Source organism: Simochromis diagramma, unplaced genomic scaffold, assembly GCF_900408965.1.
Source record: "Simochromis diagramma unplaced genomic scaffold, fSimDia1.1 OVJJ01000753.1, whole genome shotgun sequence".
In the NCBI taxonomy this organism is placed as follows: Eukaryota; Metazoa; Chordata; class Actinopteri; order Cichliformes; family Cichlidae; genus Simochromis; species Simochromis diagramma.
The window spans coordinates 13,796,843-13,810,181 of NW_024387523.1; the positions used below are offsets into that span (position 1 = coordinate 13,796,843).

The 13,339-nt window shown below is 40.2% G+C and overlaps 1 protein-coding gene across 1 annotated transcript; it reads left to right on the plus strand.

Annotated features, from left to right (window-relative positions):
- Positions 1–1,126: 1,126 nt before the first annotated feature.
- Positions 1,127–12,560, plus strand: hepacam2 (HEPACAM family member 2). Its single transcript, XM_040021436.1, has 9 exons — positions 1,127–1,353; positions 5,133–5,492; positions 5,595–5,882; positions 7,055–7,354; positions 8,887–9,012; positions 9,441–9,462; positions 9,557–9,591; positions 9,985–10,058; positions 10,154–12,560. Exons 1-9 carry the CDS (start codon positions 1,287–1,289, stop codon positions 10,262–10,264), a joined length of 1,383 nt encoding a protein of 460 aa, XP_039877370.1. The 5' UTR covers positions 1,127–1,286; the 3' UTR covers positions 10,265–12,560.
- The last annotated feature ends 779 nt before the right edge of the window (positions 12,561–13,339 follow it).

A 13,339-nucleotide genomic window follows, 5' to 3' on the forward strand; every position in this document is an offset into this window, starting at 1 on the left:
GATTTCTTCACTGGGACCATTTGAAACTGTTTTTGAGGGGTGCCAGATTTGCTGAAGAATGTGCTCCGATAAACAAAAGCTTAATTGACTTTTTTTCTTTGTTATTATTATTATTATTATTATTATTAATAATAATAATAATAAAGCCACTTTTAGCAATTAATCATTCTTTTCAGTTTTCTCAGTAAATAGGGATCCCATGATTAAGTGCTTGACAGCAGAAAAAAAAGAGACTTTCTTTAATGGTGCCATCACCAAACTAGGCACTCATTTATGCGGCGTACAATGGCTTAATTCATTCAATGTGCAGTTCATTCCCAATCCAACCCTTTATGAGGGTGGTAATCTACAAAGTAAAACTCTTCTGCACAAGTCACTGTGGGAAAAGCATGTTAGTGTTTAACATGTGACTATTTTTAACCTTTTTTAACATCTTCTCAGACTATGCGGGATCGCTGGACTGACGGGAAAAAAAGGTGCTTTTTAAGAGCTTTATCTCATCATCTCTACAAATGACCTAAATTAAAGTGACACAGTCTCCTCGTAGTAAGAGCAATGTAAAAAAAACCTCCCATTTGCCATTAATGCCATAAGATGAAACCGTCAGCTTTTCTCCAAGGAATCGTTTTCCCCCCACAGCGTCCTCAGGGTTCACAGACAATATGAAAATGTGTATCTCTCTCTGATTTTGAGGAGAGTCTTTAGATGTCCTAAAGGCATATACATTCCTCGGTCTTACCCCAGTATCACTCGCTTTGTCTTCTTCTTCTTCTGTTATTTCTAGAATTACAAAATCATTCCACACAGAGTGGCGTTTGCTGACTGTTATGTCAGCCGAAAGCGCATTAAGCCAACAAAACTGCTGTTAGCAGGTAAAGGCTTTATTTCACAGCCCGGGGGTCTGAAGCAGCAGACAGCTGGTCTAATGTAAAGAAACAGTTTCCATTCTGCTCTTTCACAGTTTTATGTCTCATCTTCCCTTTGATATAGTGCAAATCCTCAACCTGAGGGCAGCTCAGTGTGTGTGTGTATGTGAGAACACACTGTGTTGTCTCTCAGCCATGTGGACCTCTTCGTACTCTTAGGTTCACATGGGAGGGGCCTAGAGCTGCATGCAGGAAAGCCAGCTCCTCTTATTTCCCTGGCAAATGTCACCACAACCAGTCACATTTCTCTCCTCCTCCACCACCACCACCTCTTCTCTTCCACACCTCTCCTCTTCCTCCATCCCTCAGTCCTTGCACTGCCTGTCAGAATTCCCACATATCCCCAGAGGATAAGATGCCATGGAGGCCACAGGAAGAACTATGCTGTGTGCCTGCTCTGCCTTCTGCCTTCTGTTCATCCTAACAGGTGAGTGCGGCGTGTGTTGAGTTGTCACGACAGGACGTTGTGCTCGAGCTGTCAGTGTTGTGTTGGTGTAGTGATGGCTGCTGCTGTGGTTACTGTGTTTGCTTGGTTGGTATGGTAGAAACTGAAGGGCGAGCTGAGGAAGTTTTCATGGTGTGCAGTAACAAAAATGTTCACTCACATCGTTGATGTAGTTTGTTTGAGAAACACATTTTCAACATATGTAAACCTTAAAATATGGATCTTTATAGGCACAAGAACTCCATTTAACAACACCCAGAGTGGGGTTTGTGTTTTTCTTTTTTAAAAAAAAAAGCAAAACTTGGCATTAATATCTTGTAATAATTTGGGAAACTGGTTGACAAGCTTTTTAAACTGAAGAAAATCGAGCTCCTGACGGTGTATTTAAAACCTCAGAGCTGTAAAGTTTTCCACGTAGTCCGTCCTGGTTCCTTTTGCATGTCCTTTCCATACTCATTGCTGCATGACTCTACAGAATTAGCTTTTCTGTTCTATTGTTGGCCGTGAGTAGACATAAAAACAGGGTCATTTGGAAAGAAGAAGTGACCTAGGCCACAGCAGTGTGACTATGAGATAACAAACATGTAATAGTGCGCGTCGTATGACCTGATAAAGCCAACAGCAAAATCCCCCAAGTTTGGCTTCCCGTCTACTTTGATGTTTGTATCAACAGCCATCCTTGAGAAGCCCTATTCGTCTTATCTGAAAAAGGACAGAAGATGGTGGCGTTTGGATACGTGCAGTGAGGTGACTCTATTTAGTATCCAAACAACTTGGATGTGTGTGAGGGTGATAAGAGGCAGGTGCTTTTGGGTCTCCACACGAAAGCGTATGTGTGTACATGGGGGGTAAGGCCACCAAACGAAGCTTCCCTCTCACCTCAGAGTGTTTGTAATCATTGTGTCTGTAATCACCACCACAATATCCATGTTGTTTGGGGACAACAGTGAGGGAGCGGGCTCGGCACACTCCTCCTCGTTCTGCCTTTTCACCGGATCTCGGCTGGTGTAAACACAGACACACTCCTGCTACTGACACACAGACACACTCACACACACACACACACACACACACACACACACACACACACACACACACACACACCGAAACTGGCCTGCGGTCTTATAAGAATGGGACGTGTCACCGTGGTGTTTGTGCTGCATGCATTATTTAGGACATAACAGCAGACAGTAGATCTATTGTGATGTTCAACATGAGCAAAACATGACTGCTCAGAGGAACAGCAAGGGACATGAGGGAAAATATGGCTTTACAGGAAAAACAAAAGTTTCTCGACTTTTCGCCCCATTTTTCCTATCGCAATTGTGCAGCATGATGTGTAACACAAACTTAATTAAGTCTTGATGAATTCAAAGTTTACATTTTTTGATCTACAGCCTATAGAAACTGTTATTCACGACCGATCTTCAAGACATTTCTTCAGTGCCGAAAAAAAAGAGAAGATGCACAAACAGAAGCGAGACAAAGACACTCGAGCACAGAAAGAGGAAGTTGAAAGAGATAACTATGAACAAAAACTGTGAAGTTTTCGTGAGTTTGTTTCACAGCAGCACTGCCTACTCACATGCTGCTGCTTAACTCAGCCTGGCATCCAAACGGACTCAATCATTTCACCTCACGTAACTTTAAAATGTCAAGTGAACACAGGTCGCAGCACAGATGTAATTCAGTGCATTTTGGAAAGATGTGGTCATTTAAAAATGTAAATAAATGACATCATTCATTCATCAGGCTGAGTAAAACCACTCGACCTTCCGGCTGAAGTGGCAGCATGCGCTGGAAAACACTGATAGCTCTATCGGCTGTTTGTGTTTTTCAAGGTTGTCTGTAACTAGTGAACAAACTGCCCCGGCAACCGGCCGCAGCTTTAACAGACCACAAGATGCAATAGATCAGCAGTTGTAGTTACTTCACACAGCTCAAGTGTTTGTTTCGCAACGAGTTGCTATAAAAGAGACAGAGCCTGATCCTCGTCTGGCAACAATGTCACTCCGTAGGGAGTTAGGTCAATATTAACACACAGCAGTTTCAGGACCTGGACACTTTGAAGACTAGGATGCAGATCATTGCAGATTACGCAGACAAAACAGGACTGGCTTTATCTTTAAAGTGAAATCTCCTCGATATATTGCATCTATAGCATTACATAATTACAAAAAACAACTTTTTCTTTCAATTTTCTCCAGTTTTTACATTTGAATCCTCCAACAACCCACAAAATAACAATTCTGAAATAAAGCAGTATCAAATGATAATATCAGATTGTTACCAAGTGCTAGTAATCACTAATGCATGTCATATTTTTCAATTTTGAATGAAAGTATTTTTATCAATGTTAGTGCTCTATCACATGACATGCACAACAGGGTGATAGTGTCAACTTTAAAGTGGAGTACACAGAAAAGCCTATTGTATCATCAGACAGTGCATCTTTTGTAGCATCTCATATATCAGTGTCATATATTGATAACCACAGGCAAAAATATGATTTCTTGTCAAACAAAACAGACGATTGTTGCCCGATTTTGCAGTCTCTCTGAGCTCAGTTTGGTTCAGTTTGATCTTTGTCAGTTCCTAATTCAGCTGACATGTTTCCATGGAAAAAAAAACCCTTTATCAATCCCATCTCCAATTCTTTGACTCCACTACTGTAGCTTTTATTTATTCACAGTTTAAAACCATTTGTTTATTCCATATTTTCCATTTTTTTCTGACTCCTCATGAAGAGAAAGTTTAAACAGGGGGTAGGTGTTGCTGGTTTGCTCACAGCCAGAGATACATGCCTGATATGTCCATATTAAGGTTATCTACTCTGAGGGACATCATACAGACCAAAAAGGGGAAAAATGTCAGAAGCTGATTGTTTCAAGCGGTCTGAGTCCTGAGTTTGTGGCTTCAAAGGGTTTACTCTGCACGTGGGTTGACTTCATTATTGGAAACTTTGGCCATGCACCAATGTAAGAGTTTAGTACAGAAAACTAGGAAAAATAAAATCAGTCCAGTTTACAGTGTGAGTGTAGGAAACGCATGGGAAGTCTAAACAAGTTAGCAACTAGCTAGCTATCATAGTGAAGTGTGTAGCAAGTAAAACTCCAGAAATAAGCTGTGGAAAAAGTACAAATCTTGCCTCTATAGATGGTGAAATTTATTACTTTGTGCTTTGTGAACAGTTTGTTGCTCAACCTCCAAGTACTCCATAAGCCTCCATCCATCCATTCGCTTCCACTTATCCTTTTCAGGGTTGTGGGGGGCGCTGGAGCCTATCCCAGCTGTCATAGGGCGAGAGGCGGGGTACACCGCAGGGCTAACCATTCGCACTCACTCCCACATTCAGACTTATGGGCAATTTGGATTAATCAATTAACTAATTAACCTATCCCCACAAACTGCATGTCTTTGGATGGTGGGAGGAAGCCGGAGTACCCGGAGGGAACCCATGCAAACACAGGGGGACATGCAAACTCCACACAGAAAGACCCCGGCCTGATGGTGGAATTGAACTCAGGACCTTCTTGCTGTGCGGCAACAGTGCTAAACACCGTGCCACCGTGCTGCCCACCCCATAAGCCTATTGTAGTTTTAATTGTAGACATTAGCTTGCTGGAGTCATCGTGTATACAAAGAGTTTCTCTGTATGAAACATGATGTGTCACATGGACAATCTAACATGTTACCTTTCACTGGTTGTGCAGTAATTGAGTTTTCCTTCATTCCTTCTCCCACCACCTGCATCAACTCAGAGGTCAGCTCCGAACTGATTCACATTGATCCGTCGGTGAGGCATGTCACTGAAGGGGACTCTGTGTTCTTGTCTGTGAAAACCAACTTTTCACCGGACAAAGCAGAATTTCAGGGAACTTGGTGTCACACCGGGATGAGCAGCACCAAGCCCAGGATTTTGGTGACATTCACCAAAAAAAATACAATCTTAAACATGAAGCACCGTGACCACCTCGTCTTCAACAACTCCACCTTTTCTTTGGAAATCAAGAACTTAAACAGAAAAGATGAAGGAGATTATCACTTGAGCATCAACATAAAGCATGATAACAAACCAGGAGACATTGAGGAGGAGAAAACCATTCGTGTAACCGTAGATGGTGAGTTGCATGTTTCTCAGACCTTATCTTTCCCATAATTTAATTTTATTAATTAGCCATTGCTCAGATATTAATTGTTTCTTGCCTTCCACCCCTGACTAGTTCCCGTGTCCAATCCAGCCATTGAGAAGAGCCCTTCCTATGCAGTCATTGAGGACAAAGCAAACGTCACCTGGACTTGTTCTGTTGAGAACGGAACAAGAGTTATGTTTAAGTGGTTCAGGGATAATGTTGCACTGGGTCCCAGTGACAGATACCACTACTCCCAAGATAACTCCACACTGTTAATCAGCCCTGTGAGAAAAGAGGACAAGGGAAGTTATCACTGTGTGGCCAGCAACCCGGTCACCCAGGGCCAACACAGCAGGGCTGTGGAACTCAACGTCTACTGTGAGTAGCTGTAGCTTATTCTTCAGTTTCTGAACCCTGTAATGACTGTGTTCACGTCTGAGAGCTGCTTTATAAAGGTTTTTATTTCATAGAAACAATTAAAAATCTAAAATGTCACATATGTGTTCCTGTACTCATCCTAAACCTTGTTGTTTTCTCTTCTCCAGAATAGCTGGAAGTGTTGGGTCATGTGTAAATTTTAGTGAGATCAGCCTACTTACTATCAGCTTAAAAACAAACAAAAAAAAAACCATGCGCCTGTTATGGGATGGTATTTGCATGGGAGCAGACTTATCTTACAGAGCTCCTCTGTTCTACTATAAACGGCGTAGATGCACTGATAGACTTTATTGGATGTGCCAGTATGAGGCTGAACTGAGAACATACTGCATGCGTAATTTTTCCTGGGTATTCGTTTTAATGCATTTAAATTTTTACAAAACAGACGACTTTGTATTGAAGCGTGACAAAAGAAAGGCGTCGTAGGTTTTGTCTACAGCTTCCTGCACTTTTTTACCTCCACCTCTTTAGTCGTGTGTGTTGTTCTCATCTTGGCGGTGACATCATTTTTGTTTGCATAGGCAGATCGTGTTTGTGTTTCAACCTGCAGGAAGCACTCTTGGTTTCTTTCAGTTTTACTGTATTGAGTTTCTAGTAAAGCCGGTCTCCTTCTAATGTTTGCTTTCACTGGAAAATGCAATAAAAAACCAGCTGATAGTGAACTGGCCTGTTTGCTACTAATAGCTAATTGCTACTACAGTAATTCTCGTTTAACAGATAATTTTCTTATTTAACACTTAGGTTTTTATCTAAAATGTATATTAATATGTTTGTGAATAATATGCTTGACTGTGTTGGAAAAAGACAATTCTTATTTTAAGTTAGAGTAGTGCGCTTTCTCGACAGCCCACGTTCAGTGCTGTGCTAGTCCACCCCCGCCTCACCTAGGTCTCAGTGTTCTCCACTGGCACTGTCAACATACCCACCTGTATTTATCCCACTACTCCGTGTACAGACCTGTGACCTTGTATTTAGAAACTCACTTTTCTTACCCTGCTTTCCTCCGCTACCCAATCATGCCTTAGAGCTGGATGGTTCATGAAAATTACCCACAAAGCAACATCTCACCAGCAAACTGTCATGTTTTTCTCACTCTCCACCGGCCCACACAGATGGCCCTTACAACCTTGAGGTGAACTCTGTCCAGGGCCTGCGCACAGGGGAGGTGTTCACCATCAACCCTGGGGAGCTGGTCTTCTTTGAATGCCAGGCTGACTCCAACCCACCTAACAGCTATGTGTGGATCTCCAAGACCCGCAATGCAACTCAGATTGTCACAGAGGGCCCTCGGCTAGAGGTGCGCTCCTACAGACTGGCCCAGGCTGAAGAGTACCTTTGCCGTGCCTTCAACAACGTGACGCAGAAGCAGGACGAAGCCCAGTTTACTCTGGTGGTGGCCAGCTTGGGAACAGGTGGGTAGAGGGTGGAACATGGCAAAAGGGAGGAGAGCGTGGGTAGGTTTTGGGAATCCTCTGAGATAAACACTCTGTAAACAGTGTGTCACGCCAAACGCAGAAGAGCTGGGTGAGCGTTTCGAGATAATCCTTGCCAATGATAAGCACTGACCACCTTTTGGGAACAGTTAGGGAGATAAAATTCTATAACTGGAGCATTACACTGCGTAAAAGCTGACAAGTCAGACCAGGTTATGGCTATAATGAAATATACAGTACATTATTATAAAACTAAGGTTATATCTGTGTTGCTAGGCTCCAGTACCTGCAGCATGTATTTAAGTTCAGTGGCTGGGAAAGTAAACACTGGATAACAGCTGTTATGTTTGTTGACAAGGTTTTATAGCATATGGAGTTTCTGTGTGCTGAATGCAACATTAATATGTTGCCTGGGTGATACTGAGAAAAGGACATTTATGATTACTGCTGATACTGGCTGATTTAACACGTTGTTTAAGGAGTCAACAGATGCCCTTTTTTTATTGACATCGAAATCTTTTAAATCTTTTCTGATGATTACAGTTTTAAATTCAAGCATTTTACAGACATGTTAGCCACTGTGGAAGGCTATACTATCGACTGTCTGTAAAAGAGGATGATTTATTTATGTATTTATTTTGGCACCTGACCTGATCATATTTAGGTAAATTGTGGATAAGAGAGTGTAGTTCCACATTTTCAGCTAATGCTTGCTAGCTTGGTTAGTTAGCATTGTACCTTGGTTTGGTTAGATACCTGCTAATTAATGGTAACACATAAATAAAATTGGTTTCATTTCTCAAGAAAAATAAAAAACAAAACAGACCACAGCTTAAACACATTGCAACAAACAATAGTTTCCAGGAAACTGTTATAAATGTCAAGTTCAGTAACTTCATTTAGCTAAAGTGCTACCTAAAAGACAGCTAGCTAGATACCGTTAGCCTTTATCTTAACTCACTGGCTACTAAAAAACCATCATACATAAAATTTAACACATTTTAAACTGAAAAGTAAATTTTCACTAAAGCCTTTGTTTGCTTGTTTTTGTAGCCGACTTCAATATCCCTGAGATATCTCACTGCAAGACACAAAAGCACGATTTCAATAACACATCTCAGATTTCTATGTGATAAACAGATGCTGCTTCAGTAAATGAAAGAAAATGTTACAAAAAACTTTCTTTTAGCTCATTGGCCAGAATGTCCTGTATTCATAAAATATACATAGTAAATAGTGAAAAAAATAACATGAAAATTGCAATTTAATTGTTTATCTGTTAGTTAATTACTTTGTTGAAGTATAAAGGGCCACTGCACAGGAATCTTAAATTTGGGAAAACTATGAAAATAAAGTTTACGTTTTCCAAAGCTGTCCAGTGGGCCAGGTTGGGGGCCGTTTTTTGCCCCCCGGCACCAAGACCAACTTGTTAACTCTGTCATTCCTACAAAACTGGATTACTTTCAAATGTGTGTTCATGTATCATTCATGTGACTGTTGTTCATTAACAGGGAAAGAGAAGCACACCCAAGAGGGTAACTCTGTATCACCGCTGGCAGTCATTACTGTCTGCTCTTTTTTTGTCATTGGCCTTATGCTGCTGTTCTTCCTCAGGAGAACCTGTCATCCAAAGAGAGGTTAGATACTGTTTTCTTCTGTTGCTTTGGGAAGCACTTTTTTTACAGAACCATATTTGTTTTTAATCCCTGTGAGTTCAATTTTTCTTTCCCCCTGGTTTCCGAGCTCTTGAATGTGGAATTTAATAAACCTTTTCCACAGCAGTCATTTTGACTTGAAATGTAATTAGAAATGGTATTAATTAATGTCATTAGTAACACCTGTGTTTGCCTACTTTTTCATGTGGAAAAAACAAAAACAAACAAAAAAAAGAAAATGTTACTGGGAAAATGTAAATGACTTGCAAATGTTAGATTAAAGGAAACAAGGGCAAAGTAACTTCTTTATTTGAGGAAGTGAAGGTCACATTTGTTATGCTGTCGCTTGCGTGCGTGACTTTCTATTTTTCTCTCTTTCTCATTCCCGTTCCCCTCTCTTTTATCACCAGTGCTTATGAGCATTTACAACAAGTAAGAACCTTTATTATGAAATTATTTCAAAAATCTACCATTGTGTCTTTTCCCCACATAAGCTTCAATTAACATTTTTATTTTTTCTGAGCAGACCGTTTTCAGAGCAGAAACGACCACATCGTTCAGGTAAGCGTCTTTTTTGTTCACAGATTATTCATTTTTCCCTCTTACTGTCAAAAACATTAATTATTAGTGATCCCCGCATAATCACTCTCATATTTATTTATACACATGCATTATATCATATTTAACTAGGAACTGGATTGGAAATAGTAGATGAACAGGGCATTTACTGGACAAATCAGCTTCAAAAAAGCAAGTTTGAAAGCTAAACAACTTAACTGACCTTAACTCAAACAAGATAAGGAGAATTTAATTCAGATTAGAGCAGTTTTATTTTTTTAGATTTATGACATCATATAATTTACCATGCCATTATAAAGTCTGATAGGGATTAGACATTAACAGCTGTACTGTAGCAAATGTTTTGCTCTGATTTATCAAAATGTGTATCAACAGGTCACGAGGATGCAACCGAGGACTTTGGCATCTACGAGTTCGTCTCCATACCTGGGAAGACAGAATCTACACAGGTATTTTCACAACCAACGAAGCAGCAACACTAATTTTGTCCAAAATCCTTTGTTTTTATAATGCTTTTAATTTGCACGTACGACTAATCCACCAGGCATCGTGCAGATCTTTGGCTCGTCTCGAATCGATTCAAGATATGCATACTACCATCTACGATGTGATCAGACACGTTCCTGAAACTCCGAGTCACAGTTTGCTGAAGTAAAGTCCGGCTGGAGAGCGGAGATGGAACTTTAAATGGTTTAACTTGAAGACTTCCTTGTAGCTTTATTCTCTTAAGTCTCTGTTATCAAAGCCTGAAGCACTGGTTTTGGTGGCCTGGTTTTTTGCACAAGGGATGAAGGAGACTTGTGGGATTACACAACCTGATAGTGCACTGCTGTTGACGAGAGTTTTGGACGGATGTTAAGTGTATTTTGCTGACATTGGTGTGAAATGAAAATGTATGTTCAGCTCATTTTTATTTTTTCTGTGAAAGCATAACTGAAGTTAAAAACCTTTTGTTTTCTGTTTTAAGTTGAAGATTATATAAAACTAAGCAAATTAGAAGTATTCAGTTTTACCTTATTTTGAAGATTTTCTGATGCATCCAAGGTGCCGAAATTGCCACATTCCTTGATTTATTATTTAAAATCTAGATGAAAAAAAAAAAACATGAATATTATCATTTTAATTTAGCGTTCCCTGCTGACAGAGTATATTTTGTGAGAAGTGTTATAATTAATGCAGTACGAAATATATATTCAGGTTAACTGTAAATATTGTACATGGATTATCCAGCAGATTCTTTATACATATTATTCTATTCCTATGTTTCACTCTAATCTATTTATTCCTATTAAAACTTTCAGCCCTGCTTCCCAAAATGTAGCATTTTCTCTCTTCTCATAATGGACACAATGAAATGCTCAATGAAAAGACAATGATAAGGAATTCGTAATTCATTATTGTACAGTTTGCATTCACATGTTTGTTTTGTACTTTATTAAAAATATAACTGTTTACTACTCTGGTCAATTGGAGTATGCGCTGTTTGCCGACATCAAACAAGGACAATGTACTCTAATCAGCGAATTCTGCAATTATGTCTGTATTTTTGCTTTAGTTTGCCTTCTTTTTTTTGTAAAAAGGCAAAAGCAGTAATGGCTTGAAATGAACATTTGTTCTTTCACACTTCCTGGAAAAAAAGAATAGCTGAAGCCAGCAAAGCTGTCAGTTGTTCTGTTGCTTCACAGTCCGTCTTTGTCTGATGTCTTGGCTGTAATCTCTCTCCCCGCAAGAGTTGTGCTTGCAGTCCCAACACTGCTGCAGAGCGCTAGCTTCTTTCAGCCTCGCTGTATTGGTATGCTGTGTACCTGATAGAGATAGGCAGCGACAGACGGATGGTTCAGCATGTGGCGTAGTGCCCTCCACCTGCTCCCGCTGACACCTTGTCACGAGTAGATAGAAACGGGTGTGCGCTTGCTCCTGTTTGTGTGCGCGCGCATACTTATATGTGTTGTGGACAGAAGAAGAAATACAGAAATACAAATAAAGGGGCAAGCGTGGAGAGAAAGTCAGAAGTAGAGTGATTCATTTAGAAAGCGGAGGCCAAATTTTTATATGCAGCTCATTAGAAATGCTCCAAGTTTGCCAACCTTGGAGAGTGAATCACGTAAAGGAACTATTATGCAGCTTATTATCACCACACTGTTGTATACTCATTATGTGGTACCATGCTGAGTGCATCTTTTCAGTGTGTGAAATGCTATAGCACAAAATGCTGGCTACTATAGTAAATTATTATCAAACTGTAGTTGTTTCTTTTTTACGCCATGAACATTAAAAAACAAAAAAATCTAAGTCTAGAACTCCTGCTGAATTCTAAGGTGTGACATATCACGACGCTCTCCTGCATAACAACAAGTTGTTTATTAAATCTTGGTCTAATTTTAGCTGTTGAACTGACCAGCCGAGTGTGCTGTGTCTTTGTGGTGGCATCTCCGGGTAGGGGTTGCCATCTGTTCCGTCTCAGTGTATACTTAAAGGGAGGCTCCACACTGTGGATGACTGCCTGACAAACAACAGTGGAGTAAATTCACCTAAGGAGAGCGACCTCACCTTCATTTGACTGGGAAATAGCCTGAGGCATCATTAACCAGGAACTAGAGCTCACAGTGCCTGCTGTGTGCAGCACGCTGCCTGCTTTTAACCAAGCACAGCCCGACATAAAACCTAAGGGGGCAATTACAAAGCAGGCTGAATAGGTCTGTGTGTGCTGTTTTGGGAATGATTTGGAACAGTTTACAATGCAGAGCCTGGCATAACTGCTTGCTTGGCAGAGATGGACCTGCGTGGCACTGAATCTGTGGTGACAGTGGGCAAATTCTTGGTCATGAAAGGAAATGTGTTGCACTAAGGAAAGCCTGCTTTATTGTGTTAACCTGTATGTATATAATGTGTATAATACAGATATACAGACAGTGGCTGTAGAATTAAAAGGAAATTCTACTTTATTCTTAGGAATAAAACAAACCCTGGAGCTGTTCGGAAACCGGCCCATGTGTTGTACTGATAATAACGTCAACATTATCACACACCTTATATTTTATTCATTAATTGTTTTAATTGAATCATTAGCATAGAAACATGTGTATAGGTTAATATGTAAGGCGTGCACATTAGTGTGTAAAAGTCTTGATCCACCCCTCATTCCTTTATATTTTTCTTCTTTTCTTCCAGACGTTCTTGTCATTTTTTAGAGTCCTTTTGAGCAATAGTTCTTCAGGCTTTCTGAGGGTCTTTCAAAGGATTTCTTTGGACATTGGCTGCTTTTTCACTCATTTGCAGTGTCGTCCTTCAACCATTTGTTTGCTCGTTAGGCCACTTAACACTGACCTATGATTAATTTATGATTCAGACATATTAAACTCAATAGATGAACCAGTGTTGTGTCTGCACATAGCACACAGCTTAGCTTAGAACAAGTCCTTACTTTTATCTTTAGGCACTTTGTTACTAGCAGACTAGGCTAAAAACATCATTTGCTCCCATTTCTTTTATTGAGTCCATTCAAAATGTCAAAGTCAACACAGCTGACAGACATAAAGTAGTATTTTTGCACCAACAAGGTGATTCCCAAAGAGCTGTCAGATGAAAATTCGGCACATCTTGATGATCTGCAATGAGAAAACTGAACAAGTGGAGGAAGTGGAAGGCCTAAAAATTGTTTACAGCGATGAACATTTGAAAGTCATGTCAATAAAATAATTAAAAATAAAATCAGCAAAGACCTGACACA

What these genes read in the sequence shown, in the direction of transcription:
- hepacam2 (XM_040021436.1), top strand. Translation starts at nt 1,287, where the DNA reads ATGGAGGCCACAGGAAGAACTATGCTGTGTGCCTGCTCTGCCTTCTGC. An exon ending in AACCTGTCATCCAAAGAGAG is followed by an intron (nt 9,013 to 9,440) that starts GTTAGATACTGT and finishes TTTTATCACCAG; the next exon opens with TGCTTATGAGCATTTACAAC. An exon ending in CTTATGAGCATTTACAACAA is followed by an intron (nt 9,463 to 9,556) that starts GTAAGAACCTTT and finishes TTTTCTGAGCAG; the next exon opens with ACCGTTTTCAGAGCAGAAAC.